The 22,559-nt window shown below is 43.5% G+C and overlaps 1 protein-coding gene across 1 annotated transcript in view; it reads left to right on the forward strand.

Annotated features, from left to right (window-relative positions):
• The window catches only part of NUBPL (NUBP iron-sulfur cluster assembly factor, mitochondrial), a 106,029-nt gene that overhangs the window by 41,556 nt on the left and 41,914 nt on the right, over positions 1–22,559 (forward strand). The window contains exons 4-5 of the mRNA XM_073609890.1: positions 6,445–6,535; positions 6,653–6,692. Of these exons, the coding sequence (XP_073465991.1) occupies positions 6,445–6,535; positions 6,653–6,692 (131 nt within the window). The remainder of the gene's footprint in view (positions 1–6,444; positions 6,536–6,652; positions 6,693–22,559) is intronic.

The following is a 22,559-nucleotide window of genomic DNA, read 5'->3' on the forward strand; positions in this document are numbered from 1 at the left end:
CCCCCCCAAATGACCCCATTTTGGAAAGTAGACACCCCAAGCTATTTGCTGAGAGGCATGGTGAGTATTTTGCAGCTCTCATTTGTTTTTGAAAATGAAGAAAGACAAGAAAAAACATTTTTTTTTTTCTTTTTTCAATTTTCAAAACTTTGTGACAAAAAGTGAGGTCTGCAAAATACTCACTATACCTCTCAGCAAATAGCTTAGGGTGTCTACTTTCCAAAATGGGGTCATTTGGGGGGGGTTTGTGCCACCTGGGCTTTCCATGGCCTCCGAAACTGTGATAGGCAGTGAAGAGTGAAATCAAAAATTCACGCCCTTAGAAAGCCTGAAGGCGGTGCTTGGTTTTCGGGGTCCCGTACGTGGCTAGGCTCCCAAAAAGTCTCACACATGTGGTATCCCCGTACTCAGGAGAAGCAGCAGAATGTATTTTGGGGTGTAATTTCACATATTCCCATGGCATGTTTGAGCAATATATCATTTAGTGACAACTTTGTGCAAAAAAAAAAAAAAAATGTGTCTCTTTCCCGCAACTTGTGTCGCAATATAAAATATTCCATGGACTCGACATGCCTCTCAGCAAATAGCTTGGGGTGTCTACTTTCCAAAATGGGGTCATTTGGGGGGGTTTTGAACTGTCCTGGCATTTTATGCACAACATTTAGAAGCTTATGTCACACATCACCCACTCTTCTAACCACTTGAAGACAAAGCCCTTTCTGACACTTATTGTTTACATGAAAAAGTTTTTTTTTTTTTGCAAAAAAATTACTTTGAACCCCCAAACATTATATATTTTTTTAAAGCAAATGCCCTACAGATTAAAATGGTGGGTGTTTCATTTTTTTTTTCACACAGTATTTGCGCAGCGATTTTTCAAACGCATTTTTTGGGGAAAAAACACACTTTTTTAAATTTTAATGCACTAAAACACACTATATTGCCCAAATGTTTGATGAAATAAAAAAGATGATCTTAGGCCGAGTACATGGATACCAAACATGACATGCTTTAAAATTGCGCACAAACGTGCAGTGGCAACAAAATACATACATTTTTAAAAGCCTTTACAGGTTACCACTTTAGATCTACAGAGGAGGTCTACTGCAAAAATTACTGCCCTCGATCTGACCTTCGCGGTGATACCTCACATGCATGGTGCAATTGCTGTTTACGTTTGACGACAGACCGCCGATTGCGTTCGCCTTAGCACGAGAGCAGGGGGCGACAGGGGTGCTTTTTTTTTTTTTTTTTTTTTTTTCTTTATTATTTTTCTGCTTTTTTTATCTTATTTTTAAACTGTTCCTTTCATATTTTTTTTTTTAATCATTTTTATTGTTATCTCGGAGAATGTAAATATCCCCTATGATAGCAATAGGTAGTGACAGGTACTCTTTTTTGAAAAAATTGGGGTCTATTAGACCCTAGATCTCTCCTCTGCCCTCAAAGCATCTGACCACACCAAGATCGGTGTGATAAAATGCTTCCCCAATTTCCCAATGGCGCTATTTACATCCGGCGAAATCTAAGTCATAAAATGCTCGTAGCTTCCGGTTTCTTAGGCCATAGAGATGTTTGGAGCCACTCTGGTCTCTGATCAGCTCTATGGTCAGCTGGCTGAATCACCGGCTGCATTCTCAGGTTCCCTGTTGAGACAGGAGAGCCAGAGAAAAACACGGAAGACGGTGGGGGGGGCATTCCCTCCCACGGCTTGTAAAAGCAGTCTAGAGGCTAATTAGCCGCTAGGATTGCTTTTACATGAAAGCCGACCGCTGGCTGAAAAGAATGATACCAAGATGATACCTAAATCTGCAGGCATCATTCTGGTATAACCACTCAAAGTCGTGAATGGCGTACCTGAAGACAAAAAAATGGTTAACAATAAAGCACAGTAAACGGTAAAGTATAAAAAATTGCATACCTGAAAAAGCAAACATGATAAAACATAACAACAATAAAACATTGCAGAATAGAATACAGTAAAAAAGAGCAGAACAATAGAGAGAGAATAGAGAGAGAGAGAACAATAAAACGACAATTATTTTTTTTTTATTTTATATATATATTTTTTTTTTGACACTTTTTTTGTAACTAACTTTTCTAACTGTAACCGGTTCCAGGTTCGGGTCTCACAAAATGCGATGGCATCTTGGGAGACCCTGTGAAAGTGTGCCTAGTCTGTGCAATGCTGTACCCTACGCTAATACTCAACTAGTGCATGGTAGCGTTCAAAACATTCACCAATGCAAAGACCAGGATTGTCAGGACAGGAGGGACAATAATAGCGGGTGTCACGCCTATATCCGCGCTTCCTGCAGACACAACATCTTTTTTGGGGGTTCGTTGGGTAGGGGTACTCGGGAGGACATAAAGAAAATGCCTCTCATGCAGCCGACTGCATTTGATTGGGGATGTGAATGGGGGAAGTACGGGCGCTGCAGAAGCGGTGTGTTCCCAATTAGGATTGGCGAATGCAGCAGGAAGGGCACTATGGGCACGACGGGCCTGTGTTTGTCTTTTTGGTGGCAACGGGACACTACTTGTGCTTGCCACCTCACCAGCTTGAACTGCACTTATGGGACTCGCCACGTCACCAAGTGTTGCTGCAGTGGTGGTTTGACTACGACCGGGGTGTACTAGGCCGCTGGTGCTTGCCAGTTCACCAAAACGCTACCAAAAAAACTGTTAGCGATCGCAGGGATCAAGGCCTGACTCTGCGAACGCTGCAGTTATGCGTTTAGTGTTTTGTAAGTGTCAGTGATCGATCGATACTGCACTTGGGTGGGCTGGGCCGGGCGGAGGGGCAAAACGCAGGTGCTAGCAGGTATCTGGGCTGATCCCGCTAACACTGCGTTTTTGGGAACCCTAAACTGCTGGGGACGCCAGTATAGATCTGATCGGATCAGATATTGATCCGATCAGATACTATACCACTAAGGGAGGTGTACGGTGCGTGCGTGGGTGTTAGCGCTACTGGCGCTAACCTGACGCTGCCTGGTGCTTGCTTGCCAGTTCACCAAAATGCTACCAAAAAAACTGTTAGCGATCGCAGGGATCAGGCCTGACTCTGCGAACGCTGCAGTTATGCGTTTAGTGTTTTGTAAGTGACAGCGATCGATCGATACTGCACTTGGGTGGGCCGGGCGGAGGGGCAAAACGCAGGTGCTAGCAGGTATCTGGGCTGATCCCGCTAACACTGCGTTTTTGGGAACCCTAAACTGCTGGGGACGCTAGTATAGATCTGATCGGATCAGATATTGATCCGTACAGATACTATACCACTAAGGGAGGCGTATGCTGCGTGCGTGGGTGTTAGCGGTACTGGCGCTAATCTGACGCTGCCTGGGGCGACGCATATCACCGCCGGGCGATCAGGGGGCTAAACCTTTATTCGGTAATAAACGGCGGGTGCCCTGACACTATAAAAAATAAACGAACTAACCAGCGTCAACCGTAACGTTTATACGGTGATCAGTGGTGAAAGGGTTAACTAGGGGGCAATCAAGGGGTTAAAACATTTATTAGATAGTATATGGGGGTCCCTGACACTATAAAACGCTGACGGCGAACCTAAATATTTACCTCACTAACTAGCGTCACCAGTGACACTAATACAGCGATCAGAAAAATGATCGCTTAGCAACACTGGTGACAGGGGGTGATCAAGGGGTTAAAACTTTATTAGGGGGGGTTAGGGGGGTACCCTAGACCTAAAGGGGGGTAATACTAACTGTCCCAACACTGTAACTGTCACAAACTGACACCATGCAGTAATCAGAAAAAAAAAAAAAAACCTGCTGGTGTCAGTTTGTGACGGGGGGGGGGTGATTGGGGGGGGATCGGGGGGCGATCGGGGGGGGATCGGGGTGTTTTGTGTGCCTGGCATGTTCTACTGTGTGTGTAGTGTGTTGTGCACTTACATTGATGTCTTCTCCCCTCGGCGCTGGAACGGAATACCGAGCCGAGGGGAGATGACATCATTTCCTTTGCTGCTGTTTAGCATACAGCAGCAAAGGAATGTTCCCATTGGCCGGCGGCGATCGCGAGGGGGGGGCCACGAACGGATGGCCTCCCCCTCATCTCGGATCGCCGGGGAACAGAACGGGACCGCCTCGGGCACCGGGGGGGGGTCCGATCGGACCCCCCACCCGCGGAAGGCAAATCACGTACATGTACGTGATTTTGCCTGCCCGTGCCGCTTTGCCGACGTAAATCGGCGTTAGGCGGTCCTTAAGTGGTTAAGTTAAAAATAACGAACATGTTATACTTACCTGCTCTGTGTAGTGGTTTTGCACAGAGCAGCCCAGATCCTCCTCTTCTCAGATCTCTCTTCGGTGCTCTTGGCCCCTCCCTCCTGTTCAGTGCCCCCACAGCAAGCAGCCACAGCTCCCTGTGTCCATTCACACACAGCGCTATGACCCGGGCCCGCCCCCTTTGTCTCTTCATTGGCTAACTGTCTTTGACAGCAGTGGGAGAAAATGGCGCCACGCTGCTGTCTCAGACAATGGGGAGGGAGGGAGGGAGTCCTGGGCAGCTGAGACACTGCAGCAACAAAGCTGGATCTAGATGGACCTCAGGTAAGTATTAGGGGAGCTGAGGGGGGCTGCTGCACACAGAAGGATTTTTTTCTTAATACATAGAATGCATTAAGATAAAAAAAAACCTTCTGCCTTCACAACCACTTTAACGTTTACTTAAAAGTAAATAGCCCACCCTCCCTAGCCCCCTAACTTAAACAAACCTAGAGCTCTCCCATCCAAATGCTTATTTTCCTCTCCATGACAGTGGTGGCCTCCTCCAATGTTTACTCTCTTTGGCCTAAAATCTCCTCCAGTGCTACCCGCACCATCACAGTGACTTTCCATAGATTTTAATGGAGCTGTAATATTAGTATCTGTAGTTAGGAGTATGACCCTGTTCAAGTCTACAGGGAGTCAAGGCGCAGAAGGGGCTAACACAAGGAGCAGGCCACCAATGTAGTGGTAAGTAAGCGTCTAGGTGATGATGGGGTTCAAGGCAAAATTGGGTTAGGGGCAGTAGCGGCTGGTGCTCAAAAATTTTTGGGGGGCCAATGGTGCCCATCATATGCAGCCAACTGTGCTCCATCAATTGCAGCCTTTGTGCCCATAATATGCAGCCACTGTGCCCGCCGTCTGACCGGCACTTACCCCATTGTGGTGGCGTGTCAGGCAGCTGGTCAGACGGCGAGCTGTGGGATGGTAGCACGATGATGGATGTCCTCCGTGCGTGTCTTCTTCCTGTATTTCTTGGCGCCAATGGGATTGCCTCTGCCTTCAGCCAATCAGGTGCCCTGTATTACATCCGGGCCTCCTGATTGGCAGAGGGCAGTTCTGTATTAGCAAAGTAAATATTCATCTGCTTTGCTAACACACCTGGGTGCACTGTGAGTGCAATGGTTTGCGCTCGCAGTGCACCTTTTCTGAAGCCTATTAAAGCCTATGGCTCTAATCGGGTGCTTCAAACATCCCCCCCCACACACACACACACACACACCGCTGTAATTCAGGCGCCCGAAAAGGGTCCAGACGCCTGAATAGGGGGTGTCTACAGCGCCCGTGGATAGATTCATGCAATGCATGAATCTATAGTGCACATAGGGGGTGGCTGGAGAGAGGGGGTGGCGCCCGAGCACCCCTAATGGACGCACCACCACTGGTTAGGGGGCTAAAAAAGTAGGCTTGTGGATTCTTGTTTAAAAGGGGACCTTGCAACTAAAATGCAAGGGCCACCTATTTAATGCTGGACCCATAATAATAATAATGACAGTGACTTCAACCTTTCAAATACAGGAGCTGGGTGTAAGGTAAGTATATTTGTTTAACTTTTTTCACAGTTTTTTTTATAAGGCTCGGTTCACACGGGGGCGACTTGTCAGGCGACCTAGTCGCCTGACAAGTCGCCTCCCGTTCTGTACAATGGAACCATTCTAAGGGGAGCGACGCAAGTCGCTCTGACTTAGAAAAAGGTTCCTGTACGACTTTGGGGGCGACTTGCATAGACTTCTATACAGAAGTCGTTTTGCAAGTTGCCCAGGCAGTCGTGTGCAGGTCGCCTCGGTGAGGCGACCTGCAAGTCGTGCCGCCTCTGGTGTGAACCGAGGCTAAGTGGGAAATGTAAACATTTTGATATGGGTGGTGGTCAACTACTGAATAAACAGATGTTGCATTTTAGTACAAGGTCCAGTTTAAAAGTACAAGTATACTTTTAAACAAAAACCCACTGACCCACCCTAGGTCCACTTGCAGTACAACTGTGTTCACTGTATTTTATTGGCTCCATAAATGCTTTCCTGTGTTTACTGGGTATGCTGTTTTATATACTCGAATGAGAGCATTCTGAGTACTGACAGTGGATAATTTGGTGATAACTGTATATTATAGTAATTCACATTTGAAAAATAAGATATAACGTTATTACATCTAGGTAAAGTCAGTGGGCTTATTGGATGCTGATGTATATGGACCGTCCATTCCCCGAATGATGAATCTGAAGGGAAACCCAGAAGTGAACAGCAGTAAGAACTTTTTCTATCTGTTTCAGTTACATTAGATGCTATAGCTTCCAAATGATGAGCAACATTTCCAAATTGCATTGGAGTAATTCTGATTGCAGTGTATTTCCTTTTTTACAGAAAATTTAATGATCCCTCTTGTCAACTATGGGATTAGATGGTAAGAAATTTGAGATGATTCCACATATCAGTATTGTTAGAATTTTTGTTTAAACATACTTTGTTTAAAAGCAGAGAGGAAAGCATTTGTGAAAAGGATTTACTATAAAAGATTGCAAACTGATTCATCAGTCATTTCCTTGACTGCTTAGAATCAGTACTGTCCTGACTACTTCTAAGCTGTTAGTATGTTTGAAATTGTCAAAATGTTGAGTGGCAGATTACTAATAAATTGTACTAAATGAGGATGTTGATTTACACTTTTATGTGCCTCATTCTGTTGTAAAGTTGATAAATCTCCCTCTGTCTTCACTTATCTTAAAGCGGAACTTCAGTTATTTTTTCAACTTTCCGTCTATTAAATCCTCTGCCCTTGCTGTTTTAACTTTGGATTGTAAAACATTTTTTATTCTGCTAGTAAATACCTTAAAGAGGAAAAAGAAATGGTCGCACACCAGAGCCAACTGGATACTTGCTGAATAATGTTTTTATTGTCATAAGTTAGACAATCATACCAGGGTTACAGTTGACGCGTTTCAGACGAGTGTACCATGCTTGTTCAAATACCTTATACAGCCCACTTCCTGTTTCTTGTCTGGTAAAAAGCCTAGGCTTATGACATCATGCACAGTTCTCTCTCTCTCGTGAGAGTTTGCCATAAAGGGAGGGGAGGTAAGTCATAAGAGGGTCAATGAGAGCTGCAGAGCTGGAGTTATGCCTCTGTGTTACATAGTAGGTGAGGTTGAAAAAAGACACAAGTCCATCAAGTCCAACCTATGTGTGTGATTATGTGTCAGTATTACATTACATATCCCTGTATATTGCGGTCATTCAGGTGATTATCTAATAGTTTCTTGAAGCTATCAATGCTCCCCGCTGAGACCACCGCCTGTGGAAGGGAATTCCACATCCTTGCTGCTCTTACAGTAAAGAACCCTCTACGTAGTTTAAGGTTAAACCTCTTTTCTTCTAATTGTAATGAGTGGCCACGAGTCTTATTAAACTCTCTTCTGCGAAAAAGTTTTATCCCTATTGTGGGGTCACCAGTACAGTATTTGTAAATTGAAATCATATCCCCTCTCAAGCGTCTCTTCTCCAGAGAGATTAAGTTCAGTGCTCGCAACCTTTCCTCATAACTAAGATCCTCCAGACCCTTTATTAGCTTTGTTGCCCTTCTTTGTACTCGCTCCATTTCCAGTACGTCCCTCCTGAGGACTGGTGCCCAGAACTGGACAGCATACTCCAGGTGCGGGCGGACCAGAGTCTTGTAGAGTGGGAGAATTATCGTTTTATCTCTGCAGTTGATCCCCCTTTTAATACATGCCAATATTCTGTTTGCTTTATTAGCAGCAGCTTGGCATTGCATGCCATTGCTGAGCCTATCATCCACTAGGACCCCCAGGTCCTTTTCCATCCTAGATTCCCCCAGAGGTTCTCCCCCCAGTGTATAGATTGCATTCATATTTTTGCCACCCAAATGCATTATTTTACATTTTTCTACATTGAACCTCATTTGCCATGTAGTCGCCCACCCCATTAATTTGTTCAGGTCTTTTTGCAAGATTTCCACATCCTGCGGAGAAGTTATTGCCCTGCTTAGCTTAGTATCGTCTGCAAATACAGAGATTGAACTGTTTATCCCATCCTCCAGGTCGTTTATGAACAAATTAAATAGGATTGGTCCCAGCACAGAACCCTGGGGAACCCCACTACCCACCCCTGACCATTCTGAGTACTCCCCATTAATCACCACCCTCTGAACACGCCCTTGTAGCCAGTTTTCAATCCATGTACTCACCCTATGGTCCATGCCAACGCACCTTATTTTGTACGGTAAACGTTTATGGGGAACTGTGTCAAATGCTTTTGCAAAATCCAGATACACCACGTCTACGGGCCTTCCTTTATCTAGATGGCAACTCACCTCCTCATAGAAGGTTAATAGATTGGTTTGGCAAGAACGATTCTTCATGAATCCATGCTGATTACTGATATCATTCTTATTACTAAAATCTTGTATATAGTCCCTTATCATCCCCTCCAAGAGCTTACATACTATTGATGTTAGGCTAACTGGTCTGTAATTCCCAGGGATGTTTTTTGGGCCCTTTTTAAATATTGGTGCTACATTGGCTTTTCTCCAATCAGCTGGTACCATTCCAGTCAATAGACTGTCTGTAAAAATTAGGAACAACGGTCTGGCAATCACCCGACTGAGTTCCCTAAGTACCCTCGGATGCAAGCCATCTGGTCTCGGTGATTTATTAATGTTAAGTTTCTCAAGTCTAATTTTAATTCCGTCCTCTGTTAACCATGTAGGTGCTTCCTGTGTTGTGTCATGAGGATAAACACTGCAGTTTTGGTTACTGAAGCCCCCCGATTCACTCGTGAAGACTGAGGAGAAGAATAAATTCAATACCTTTGCCATCTCCCCATCCTTTGTAACCAGATGTCCTTCCTCATTCTTTATGGGGCCAATATGGTCTGTCCTCCCTTTTTTACTGTTTACATACTTAAAGAATTTCTTGGGATTTTTTTTGCTCTCTTCCGCTATGTGTCTTTCATGTTCTATCTTAGCCATCCTAATTGCACCCTTACATTTCTTATTGCATTCTTTATAAATTCTGAATGCTGTGGATGATCCCTCAACCTTGTATTTTTTGAAGGCCTTCTCCTTTGCTTTTATATGCATTTTTACATTGGAGTTAAGCCATCCAGGATGTTTGTTCGCTCTTTTAAATTTATTACCCAATGGGATACATTGGCTAATGCCCTTATTTAATATGCTCTTAAAGCAAACCCATCTCTCCTCCGTATTCTTTGTTCCTAATATTTTATCCCAATTTATGCCTTTTAGCAAGGTTTGTAGTTTAGGGAAGTTGGCTCTTTTGAAATTCAGTGTCTTTGTGTTCCCTTCATGTCTCCTATTTGTGTGATTTATACTGAAAATAATTGACCTGTGATCGCTGTTACCTAAATTGCCCCGTATTTCCACATCTGTTATCAGGTCTGTATTGTTGGTAATCAGTAGATCTAGTAATGTTTTATTTCTAGTTGGTGCGTCTACCATCTGACCCATAAAATTGTCCTGCAAGACACTAAGGAACTGGCGAGCCTTAAATGAATGCGCGGTTCCCTCCGCCCAGTCTATGTCTGGATAATTAAAATCCCCCATTATGATAACACTTCCCATCCTTGCTGCTAATCCAATTTGTGATAGGAGATCCGTCTCCACTTCCTCCCTCAGGTTAGGGGGCCTATAGCATACTCCCAGTATTATTTTCCCCTTAGCTTCATCCCTTTGGAGCTCTACCCATAAAGATTCCACCTCCTCCCTAGCCCCCTCAGTGATGTCATCTCTCACATTCACTTGTACATTATTCTTGATATATAGGCATACCCCTCCCCCTTTTTTACCCTATCTGTCCTTGCGGTATAGGGTATACCCTTGAATGTTTGCCAGCCAATCATGAGAGCTGTTGAACCAGGTCTCTGAAATTCCCACAAAATCCAAATCCTCCTTGTACAACAGTATCTCTAGTTCACCCATCTTGTCCGCCAGGCTCCTGGCATTGGTGAACATGCCACATAGTTTAGACCGGTCGCATATTGTCCTCGTATTGGGTGTTTCAAGATTGCAACTTGGACTTGCTACTATACTCACCTTGTGTTTTTGTGCTTTGGTTAACCTACCACTAATGCCCCCAATACTACCCTCTGGAATATCTTCCGCGCTGGCTATCACTGTCTCTGGACCCTCCCCCCCATCGCCTAGTTTAAAAACCCCTCTAACTTTTTGGCCATCTTCATTCCCAGCAGATCTGCACCCTCCTCATTTAGGTGCAGTCCGTCCCTTCTATAGTACCGGTTACCGACTGAGAAGTCGGCCCAGTCCTCCAGGAACCCAAACCCCTCCTTACTACACCAGCTCTTCAGCCACTTGTTTACTTCCCTAATCTCCCTCTGCCTCTCTGGTGTGGCTCGATGTATCGGTAGTATTCCTGAGAACACTACCTTGGAGGTCCTTTTCCTCAATTTAGCTCCTAAGTCCCTAAAATCGTTCTTTAGGACACTCCATCTGCCTCTGACTTTGTCATTGGTGCCAATGTGCACCATGACAGCCGGGTCTTCCCCAGCCCCTCCCAGTAATCTGTCCACAAGATCCGTGATGTGCCGAACCCGAGCGCCCGGTAGACAACATACTGTTCGGCGCTTCAGGTCTTGGTTACAGATTGCCCTCTCTGTCCTTCTAAGAATTGAGTCCCCTACCACTAGAATCTGTCTTTCCTTTCCCTTTGCTGCCCCCCCACTCTCACTGGAGGAGTTCTTCCCCTGGCAGCTAGGAGAGTCCCTCATCTCCAGCAGTGCTGGTCCCTGACTGGTTTCACCAATGTCACTCAATGGAGCGTACTTATTGGGATGCTCCAGTCCTGGATCGGCCTCCCTGGCACTTCCCCCTCTACCCCTCCTGACTGTCACCCATCTACTCTTTGCTAGTGCCTGCACCTCTTTGTCTCCACCCGCCTCTGTGCTGGCCCCTGCCAGCACCTGCCGTGTACGTTCCTGGCTCACCTTTAGTATGGAGGGACTTCTCAGTGCTGACAGTAGCTTCCCCAGATTCAGAACCTGGGCTTCCAGGGAAACAATGTGCTTACATTTTGCACAGCAGTATTCGCCCTCGATCGGATGATCAAGGAACGCATACATGCGGCAAGATGTACAAAGAGTCGCCTCTCCACACCCGCCGGGCATCGTACCTATTAAATTTGGTGAGGATTTGGGGATTTTACCCTGTCCAAATTACCTAACAACTAGCTTCCTGGCACTAATACTCAAGACAATACACAGGTACACGACAAGACAATACACAGGTACACAATACACAAGTACTAACGATCGATGTGTTTGTGTAAATCCAGGAAGTGAACAGGCAGCAGCTTCCGCTGCCCACAGTTAAAATGGTTGCTGCCAGACTTATTGGAGGGAGCTTTCTGCAGCATATTTGGCAAGTACAGAATCACAGTATATATGTAATTAATATGCAGAGTGGTTGAAGGGAAGCTTCAGAATGGCAAAGATGTTTTTATTACAGATTATGTGAGCATACTGCAGTTCCTCTTTAAGGTAATCCAACCACGACCAATCCCACAGATGTTCAGACAAGCTTTCAGTGATACTTGTACATGTTCCTTTTGCTATTCTAATAGGTAGTGACACTAGTGATTGCATCGCTTTTACTGTGATGGATTTGCCATGAAAAAATTTAGAAGTCAATTTATCAGGTAACATATGAAACTTGGCCTGATGCTGCAATGTCTTGGCAAAAATCTGCTCTCTGGGGTTTTTAAAAACTGACTTGGCAGGAGGGTTGCATAATGTACCATCATAAAAAAAAATTAAAGACCGACAAATCTTACTAAGTTTATATTTAAATCAGGGGTGCGCTACCTACTAACCTCAATTGTTAGAAAATATTTTGGGACTCAATATATTCAATATACTTCACATCAAATGCACACATACAGACCTTGACATCTGCATACAGTGTATATACTTAGTTTATATAGAATTTCAGTCTCCACCCAACCCCAGATATTTAATTCTAGTTTTTTTTATCAGGCAGCTGCATATTTGAGAACTCTGAGGTCAGTTTCTGCAGATACATCTGTAATCAGTGTCCCAATTGTACCTAATAAGACGACAAAATTTTTTTTTTTAAACTCTTTTTTTATTGCAAAAGATGCAAAGACAGCATTACAAAAAAATAAATAAAGTAACACCCAACTTGAGCAGAGTAGGATACAATCAACATGGCATAAAACAACATACAGTCTCAGGGCTGTATAGAACAAATATGGCATCTTAAAAAAACTAACATAACAGGACCCGGAATTAATGTCTACCTACATATACATACACAGGGTTACAGCTATAGCAGTTTGAAGTATATTGTCCTGGAAGAGAGAAAAGACTAAAAGCTTGACAAATTACTTGGCATAGTAAGAGTAAAGGAGCAACAGACATCCCAGATTTTCTTGTATTTCTTGGAGCATCCTCTATTCTTAAATATAAGTTTCTCATAGGGTAAAAGTCCATTCACACCTTTTGCAACTTTGAACATCAAAGTTGCATGACAAATCGCACATCATTCTTTTCAATGGTACCTGTTCAACTAACTGAGACAAAGATGCAGCGACTTTGAAAAGGTGCCTGCACTACTTTGGTGTGACTGATCCATACAATGTAAAGTCAATTCAAAATCGCACCAAAAGTCGCACTGGAAATTGTGCAACTTTGGAGAAACGCTAATCTGAAAGGAGCCTCCCTCCCTTCTAGACTGTAAGCCCTACCAAGCAGGGCCCTCTGATCCCTCCTGTATTATTATTATTGTTATTATTTCAGGTACTTTATATAGCGCTGTCAATTTACGCAGCGCTTTACATATATATTATACATTCATATCAGTCCCTACTTTCAAGGAGCTTACAATCTAAGGTCCCTAACTCACATTCATACATACACATACTAGGGCCAATTTTTAGACAGGATATATATAATTTTTTTTTTTTTTTTTTTTTTTTTTAACAAAAATATGTAGAATACATATTGGCCTAAACTGAGGAAGAAATTTGTTTTTTTTTTTATATATTTTTGGGGGATATTTATTCTAGCAAAAAGTAAAAAATATTGCTTTTTTTCTCAAAATTGTTGGTCTTCTTTTTGTTTATAGCGCTAAAAATAAAAACTGCAGAGGTGATCAAATACCACCAAAAGAAAGCTTTATTTGTGAGAAAAAAAGGACATCAATTTTGTTTGGGTAGATAGTCGCACGACCACGCAATTGTCACTTAAAGCGACGCAGTGCCCTATCGCAAAAAATGGCCTGGTCAGGAAGGGGTAAATCCTTCCGGGGCTGAAGTGGTTAAATGTAAGACTTCTTCTTGCTGGTAGTTAAAATCTTTAATATTTGCAAACAAAATGTAAGTTTCCTATTTACAATAATAAGCTGTCAGGTTAGTAGAACCACGATATCAGAACCGATTCATTCATATAGTTTGTAGTGTACATAGATTTGCAAAACAATGGGATAAAGGAATATTCCTGAACTTTGTTTTATCTCATGGTTACTGTGAAATTGTGCGAGTGCATCAATGCAGTGCATGTTATCTCAGCTTGTAGAGCTTGGATTTATTAATTGATTGATTTTACAAAAAATGTTAATGCAGAATATACAGCCTCATGCTACATAACTAAGCTCCATTCCATGCTGAATAAACTAAATTGTTAATGTATCCTAAATAGAAAACTATCTTTAAATATATTTTTTACTCCAAAAGCATTTTATTAAAATAAATTTGATAAAAATCAAAAAAATCTGATTTTAAATAAAATTGTTTTTATTTATTTTTTTAATCTTTATTTTTTTTATCATCGCTTTTAATCCTTCCTATCCCTAGAGACTACCATGTTATCAGAATTTTCTGCCATATTACCAGGGACATCCACATTACCAAAGACCACCATGATACTAGAGACGGTCATGTTACAAGGATCCACCAAGAGCATGGCTGTCCTTTTCCCCATATATAACCTGCTACTCTACTCCTGCTTTGTAAATTAAGCTGACTGATCCATTTCACATGACTGGCATGTAGAACTTATTTTCTTACATCTCTGGGTGCCTTAGGGGTTCCAATTGGAAACGGGAAACAGGCACACAGGAAGCATTCAGACATGTAAGCAAATGAGTCCTATGTGCAGGTCATGAGAAGAGGAGCACTTGGTTTGATCCAGAGGCTGAAACTTGTCTATGTTGATGTAACAGAATTCTAGAGCCACTGTTGTATTAGCAATTTAAAGCTTAAACAAATATGTATGGTATCTGATATTTATTTAGGTAAAATATGGTGTGTGTGGTGTGTGTGGTTTTTTTTGGTCTAAATCTTGATGATGATTTTTCTTCAGGAAGTGATTTGAGATGAATGAGTACTTTTTAATGAGCAGTTATTAGCAGATTCTACTTATGATTCTAACAGCAACATTTTATTGATCTGCAAACCAGAAAACCCTGAATAGAAACAGGTACCTAATACCTGTAATTACGGTGCATGTGTCTGTATTTTAGTCACTATAGTTAGTTGAGCATAAAGAAACTATAATCTCTGTAGCTGTACTATAATCTTTGTTTTTCTGACATATTTTATCATGCAGTACAGCCTGTCTGGTTTGTCGACAGTTTGAAAGCAGAACAAGACACCAAGGTGCAATTAAAAACCTGTTCAACAGCAAATGCTAGCTGGAAAATTGTTTTAGCCCAGGTTCACATTGATGCGATTTGGCATGCAAATGGACATGTCAAATCGCTTGCTGAATTGGTGCGACGCCGACTTTGTGGCGCTGCACCGATTCCCAAAAATAGTTTCTGTACTACTTTTGGTGACTTCGGGTGCAATTTCAATAGACCTCGGTGCAGGAACTCGCACAGATGTCTCTGAAATCTCCCCCGAAGTAGGACTGACATGCAGGTATGAAATCGTACGGGTTCAGCTGAACTCGCACAATTTCATTCCCGCAGCAGTGTAAACCTAGGCTAAAAGCTTTAGGGCTCTTTCACACGGAGGATCCGTATGTCCGTTTTTCATCCTTCCGTTTTCGGATGAAAAACGGACATACATATCCCTATGGAGCGTCGGATGTCAGCGGTGACATATCCGCTGACATCCGACCCACTCCGATCCGAAAAGTGTAACGGAGGAAAACCCTACTTTTCCATCCGTTATCGGATCGGATGACGTCGGACTCTACGGTCCGTCATCATCCGATTCCCCCATAGGGGAGAGCGGTGCTCTGACAGGTCCGTCGTTGCACAGTGTGCAGCGACGGACCTGTCATTTTCCTGCTCAGCGGGGATCGGCGGAGCGATCCCCGCTGAGCAAGCGGGTGTTCACGGGGCGGATCATCACTGATCCGCCCCGTGTGAAAGAGCCCTTATACTTTCTCAACAGTTTTTGTGAACCATAAAGTTATTAAACAGTTAAATTTTTGATACTTCTGGATTAGACCATGGGTAAATTTTTTTTTTTATGAAGCCCCAACTGTCAGCGTAACCTTTTTAGATGGATTCACCATCTATAAGGCCTCAGGTGCGGGTGGATAGTACAGGTTCATTGTTCAGCCTTGCTGCCGGAAGCCTGTTTAAACTCTAATGCCCTGTACACACGGTCGGATTCTCAGACGAAAAATGTGTGATAGGACCTTGTTGTCGGAAATTCCGACCGTGTTTAGGCTCCATCACACATTTTCCATCGGAATTTCCGACACACAAAGTTTGAGAGCAGGCTATAAAATTTTCCGACAACAAAATCCGTTGTCGGAAATTCCGATCGTGTGTACACAAATCCGATGAACAAAGTGCCACGCATGCTCAGAATAAATTAAGAGACGAAAGCTATTGGCTGCTGCCCCGTTTATAGTCCCAACGTACATGTTTTACGTCACCGCGTTCAGAACGATCGGATTTTCCGACAACTTTGTGTGACCGTGTGTATGCAAGACAAGTTTAAGCCAACATCCGTCGGAAAAAAATCCATGGATTTTGTTGTCGGAATGTCCGATCAATGTCCGACCTTGTGTACAGGGCATAAGAGGCTGACCGCTGCTGCGGCTGGACAGTACAGCGAGCTGTACTTATGTCTAGTGCAGTATACATCTTAGGACCAATGCTTGGAGCTCAGTCTGAAGAGTAGCAGCTAAACAGCAACTACAGATTTTGTTGACTCTCAGCCTCTCAACTAATGCTAAAAAAAAGACTGTTGGGTCTCTGAACTGTGAAACCAGGGGAGTACCCAAGAATATGTAACTCACCACAGTAATTTAGCACTGTATACCAACTAATTCTCTCTATACAGAGGGGTTGATTCACTAAAACTGGAGAGTGCTAAATTTGGTGCAGCTGTGAATGGTAGCCAATCAGCTTATAACTTCAGCTTGTTCAATTAAAGTGATTGTAAAGTCTCGTGTTTTTTTATTTTTTTTTAAACAACAAACATGTTCTACTTACCTCCTCTGTGCAGTTGGTTTTGCACAGAGCAGCCCGGATCCTCTTCTTCTCGGGTCCCTCTTTGCTGCTCCTGGCCCCTCCCTCCTATCAAGTGCCCTCACAGTCAGCAGCTTCCTATGGGGGCACTGGAGCAGAGTCACAGCTCTGTGTGTCTATTCAGACATGGAGCCCCGACCCGGCCCTGCCCCCTCTCTCCCCTTATTGGCTGACTGACTTTGATTGACAGCCGCGGGAGCCAATGGTCCCACTGCTGTGTCTCAGCCAATCAGGAGTGTCCCGGGCGGCTTAGACATTCGTGGACACCACCGGAGAGGCTGCTTTTTTCTATCTTAATGCATAGAATGCATTAAAATAAAAAACCTTCTGCCTTTACAATTCCTTTAAGCTTTGACAAAAAAGCCTGGAAGCTGGTTTCTATGCACAACTGCACCAGATTTAGCATGCTCCCCCGTTTAGTAAATCAACCCCTGACTGTCAGCTCTCTAGACTGCTCCAATACACCATGACAAATGGTTGCTGGGAACCCATGCTTTTAGGCCTCATGCAATTTGCACGTTATAAAGAAGCCAGTAGCATTAGCTATAGAAATCTGTAGCTGAAGAATTAGTCTTTTCAGCGTTATTGCAGTAGCGTTTTCAGCTTTTTTTTTTTTAGCTGTAGCGTTTTGACGTTTTTTACAAAAACTATACACCCATAAAAGCTTATGGCTCAAAAATGCTGATAAACGCCAAATAGCCAGTGTTACTTTTTCCAGCAAATTTCAGTTTGGTTTTAGTCTTTTGACTAAAATGGTATTTTAGTTTTAGTCCCATTTTAGTCATCTGCAATTGTTTTAGTCGTATTTAGTTGACTAAATCTCCAGCACGTTTTAGTCGACTAAAATCTAATAGGTTTAGTTAACTTGTAATGCATTATTTAAGCAGTTCTCTAGAATTTCCAAACTCCTGATATACTACGGGAGTGAAAGATCTTATATGTTATTGTTTATGGTATTAAGATTTGAACATGCACTACAGACCAGTGTTAATTTTGACGTCACATTTCAATTTAGTTTTAATCATACTATTTTGACGAAAATGCCATTTTAGTTTTAGTCGACTAAAATAGTAATAATTTAGTAGACGAAAATGTTTTAGTAGATGAAATTAACACTGCGAATAGCCACTTTTTTTGTGTTTACCTTTTAGAGCGTTTTTACAGCTAAAAATCTCCTCTTGAGGCCTTATGCACACTGGACGTTATAAAAACGCCAGTAGCGTTAGCTGTAGAATGAGTTGTTCAGCGTTTTATAGCAAAATTATACTCCCACAAAAGCTTATGGCTCAAAAATGCTGATAAACGTTGAATGGCTGTGTTTTTTTTTTTTTGTTTTTTGTTTTTTTGTTTTTTTTGTTTTTTTTGTTTTTTTTTTTTTTTTTTGCCGTTACAGCTGAAAAACTCCTCTCAAAACCCACTAGTTCTGACCATGCGTGATGTGACGCACTAGAGCTGGGGGAGGGGCCTGACGGCGGTGTTGGGGAAGCGGGTGGCGGAGGTGCTTGAGATGAGGATGGGACCTGCACGGGGAATGGACCAGTGGGGGCCCCCAGTGATTGTTGGATACGTGCGGCGGGTATCGGCGTCCTGGAGCTAGTGGTCAGAGCCAGGCTGAGCCGCATGCAATAACATCTCTAGTGTGGCGCACAGCTGTGGATCTCGGATCGGCCAGAGACTTGCCGTACGTTCCCCTCCTCTCTGCCGCCTTCTCGGCTCTGCACCCGGGTGGAGTCCTCCCCATATCATTCCTCCCTCTGGACTGATTTATTTAAATACAACCACAAAACAGCACCTCCATAGATCCCCTAGAGACCTATGCATGGTTACAAGTGACGGACCAGGACGCACTGGGGAGTGGACTTTGCTAACAGATGTCACCGCGGACTGTGGGAAAACCGTGCAGGGGTCTGAGGTAGACTCCAGAAGATAGCAGCGACATCCAGGTAGGACTGTGTACTGTTGTGTAACATACAACACACCGCGGTAGAGTTCATTATAAGCACCTAGTAAAGTATGCTTCCGCCTTCCTCTCTGTACTACTGTATGGTTGAAATGCTGTGATAACTGTCAAGATATATTCTGTGAAGAATACATTACTGAGGGGAGTGTGATTTACAGAGAAACTGCACTACTGGTGCACTACTGGTGCAGATTTGTGAACTGAACTGTCACTATGCGGCGGGTCTAAAGGGATATTGGTATAGCTGCAGATATCCTGGTCCTTCTCCTTGACTGTTCCTTGCCTTTAAAACGCTTGGTATTACCAGCTTACAAGGAGTGAAGAGCTTGCTTGCTCTGATAATTGTAGAGCATCTAACAAGAAAGCACCTATTGTTGTTTAGCAGACGGGGGAGGTGAAGAGAGAGGAGGAGGAGGTGCAGGGAGAGAAAAAGAAAAGGGGAGCTGTAAGCAAGAAAGAGAAAGTGAAAGTGAGTGGCGGAGAACATGAGAGGTCGCTTTCAAAGAGTTGTGGAACCTAAGAAACCCAGAGAAAGCTTAAACTCAAGCTCTATTCAGAAATACCTTAAAGAAGTGAACCCAAAAAGCCCTGCTCAGGAAAATAAACAGGGAGGAAAGGAAAAGAAGAAAGAATCAGCGAAAAAATAAAGGAGCTCAAGGCGGAATACCTAGAGAAGAAGTGAACGACCTCAGTACAGAGGAAGAGAGTGTCATGGATTCACTTCCAACGAAAAAATTGAAATGTTTGCTAAGCTGGAGAATCTAATTAAATCGGAGATCCTCAATGTCAGATCTGATATGGGCCACCTGTTGAAGCGAGTGGAAATAGTTGAGGAAACATCAGAGAAATAGGCTCAAGAAATTATAGAATTAAAAACACAAATAAGAAAACTACAAATCGACCAACAAGAGGCCCGCTATAAAATAGAAGAGCAAAAGAAAATAAAAGCCGCTGACAACATTTAAGGATTAGAGCCTTACTGGAACAACAAGAAGACCTGACTACTAAAATGAAAGTAATCTTCAACCCATTGTTAGACGGAGGACCTGACGAGGAATTGAAGATTGACCGTGTGCACAGGATAAGAAAACCCCCAAGTGTCAGAGAAGATATACCCAGAGATGTAATTATTACATTTCATCAATATGAAGACAAAGCAAAGATCTGGAGCAAACTTAGAAGAGCTCAACCTGGGAAATACGATAACACAGCAATTCAAATTTTTGCTGATCTCTCAGCAGGGACTTTGTCTAGGAGACGTCAATTAAAACCCCTTTTAGAAATATTGAGGAAAGCAAATATAAAATACAGCTGGGGCTTCCCAACATCCTTAAATGTGGTGAAAGCGGGTAGAACGGTTAGACTGAAACACATAGAGGACTTACAGGATTTTTGTAAGGAATTAGATATCCCAATCCCAACTATTCCCGGTTAGAGATGAGCAGAAAAGGAAATAAGCTGAAAATAGGCGTGGGAGATAGGGGGTATTAAAAGGCTCTGCTTTTTTCTTCTTTTTTTTTTTCTTTTCCCTGACGAAGTGTAATGGTATGACAACCCTTAAAGGGGAAATAAGAGGAATCTGGAGGGGCTGTTGATGCTATCTCTCTGCTGCAGACCTATGGTCAGATATTGGCTGGTGGGAGGGGAGTGGTGGGATTGGGGGGAGGAGGGAGGGACGAGGAAGTGGGGGGAAGGGGCTGGGGGTTAGGTACTGGGTTGGGGTTGGGTGGCAGGGGGGGGATTGGGGGTTGGGATGCGGGGGGGAGATGGGGGGGGGGGACCTATCCTGCAGAGGCATTATAAAGGTATACCAAAAGGTGAGCGTCAGTGTGATGAGGTCCTCTTTTAAGAACAAGAAGGGATGACGGAGATTAATTGTTTGACTTATAACGTAAAAGGGCTTAATTCTCCTTCCAAGAGACATAAAGTGCTTAGAGATTTACATCACTATGGTGCGGATGTGGTGTTCCTTCAGGAGACCCATCTAACATTGGATATAGGTATCAAGTTGTACTCTAGACATTTTCCGTACTGGTTCTATAGCGATTCACCTATTATTAAGCGGGCCAAGGGAGTGGCAATTGGGTTCTCAAAGCGGACCAAATTTGTTCTTCTAGAAAGAAGAGCAGATCTTGTTGGCCGTTACCTATTTTTGAAGATGAGGATTGGAGAAAGGATTTTTACTTTGGCAAACGTGTATTGCCCAAATAGAAACCCGATTAAATTTCTGTCTAAATCCTTAAGTAGGCTGATGGAATTCAAGACAGGTGAGGTGATATTCAAGACTGGATTATTTTTTTTTTTTTTGACAGTAAGAGTTTTTTATTTATTCAGAAATCATAAGAATACAAAACAGCAATAGCATGAACAGTACAGTATTTGCAATCAGATTACATCATTTTATAAGGTATTCATTACCAGGCAGCATTGAGGTCGGGGTACCCAAGGGTGGAAGACAGCCTGTGATGTGAAGTATGTCTACAGCTAGTTACAGGTAAGCAATAAAACAGTACAAAACAAAAAGAGGGATGTATATATTCTATGGAGCAGACAGTAGTCCTGAATAGAGCCAAGATTGATCCCACCATTCCACTGCCAGAAGTATGGAGAATGGAAAGTATTTTCAGCCGGGGGGGGGGGGGGGAGGGGGCGAAAAGCCCACCAGCCTCTCCACATCCACTCCCAGCCTCCTATTAGCTAGTATATACAATACAATCATATTTGTATAAATTAGGAGTTTAATCAAACGTCAGACCAATGTGACCATATTTTCTCAAATTTCGCGGGGCAGTTCCTACTTTCATATGTGATCTTATATAAAGGAAGGACTTTATTAATTGCACTTTTCCATGAGGCTACTGTAGGGAGATCAGTACCCTTCCATCTCAGGAGGATTTCTCTCCTAGCATAGTAGAGGGCAAAAGTCAAACCTAGTTTAGTATAACGGTCACCCTCCACGTCCCCAAGGTGACTGAGCAGAAAGACAAGAGGGTCCAGTGTCAACGGGGCGCCGCAAATGTCTGACAATACGTCCGCTACCCCTCTCCAGTAGGGTTGGATCTTGTTACAAGTCCAGACCATGTGGAAAAAGGAGCCCCTCTCAGTGGAGCATCTCGTGCAAAGTGGGCTGAGAGAGGGATAGATGGAAGCCAACCTTTGTGGGGTATAGTATGCCCTGTGCAGAAATTTCAATTGGATAAAACGGTCTCTAGAGGCTATCATAGAGGAGATAAATGTAGAGACGCACTCCTCCCATGTGTCTTCGTCTAGGTCGGGGATATCTATCTTCCATTTGGCCAGCAGGTGTGAGGTGTCCGTATCAAGAGCTACTGTGAGATACATGTATAGGGTGGAGAGTGGTTTGAGCAGGAGCTCCGAAGTGAGAAGTCGCTCGATAGAATCTGAATTTAAAGTAATTGGGGTAGGGAACTGGGCGGCGAGAGCATGCCGGAGCTGCCAGTATCTAAATTGGAAGGAACGGGGGAATTTAAATGCTTGTCTTAATTCTAGGAATGTTAGAATCTTCCCACCTGGCATTACTTGCTTGAGGGTAACAATACCCCTCGTCGCCCACGCCGCCGGATAAGGCACTGTATTTAAGTGGGGAAGAAGGGGATTGCCCCATAGGGGAGTGTGAGGGGAGACCACCAAAGGATCCCGGAGGGCCACCCGCGAACATTGCCAAGCCCGAATCGTGGTTTTCATAGGGATCGTGACGCCCGGATGTGCCTTACACCCCCTGAAGACTAAGTTAGAAAGGGCTGCATATGAACCAAGTATTGCTGCCTCTAGGGTGACCGCTGGGTTCTGTC

This window comes from Aquarana catesbeiana, linkage group LG13 (assembly GCF_042186555.1).
Source record: "Aquarana catesbeiana isolate 2022-GZ linkage group LG13, ASM4218655v1, whole genome shotgun sequence".
In the NCBI taxonomy this organism is placed as follows: Eukaryota; Metazoa; Chordata; class Amphibia; order Anura; family Ranidae; genus Aquarana; species Aquarana catesbeiana.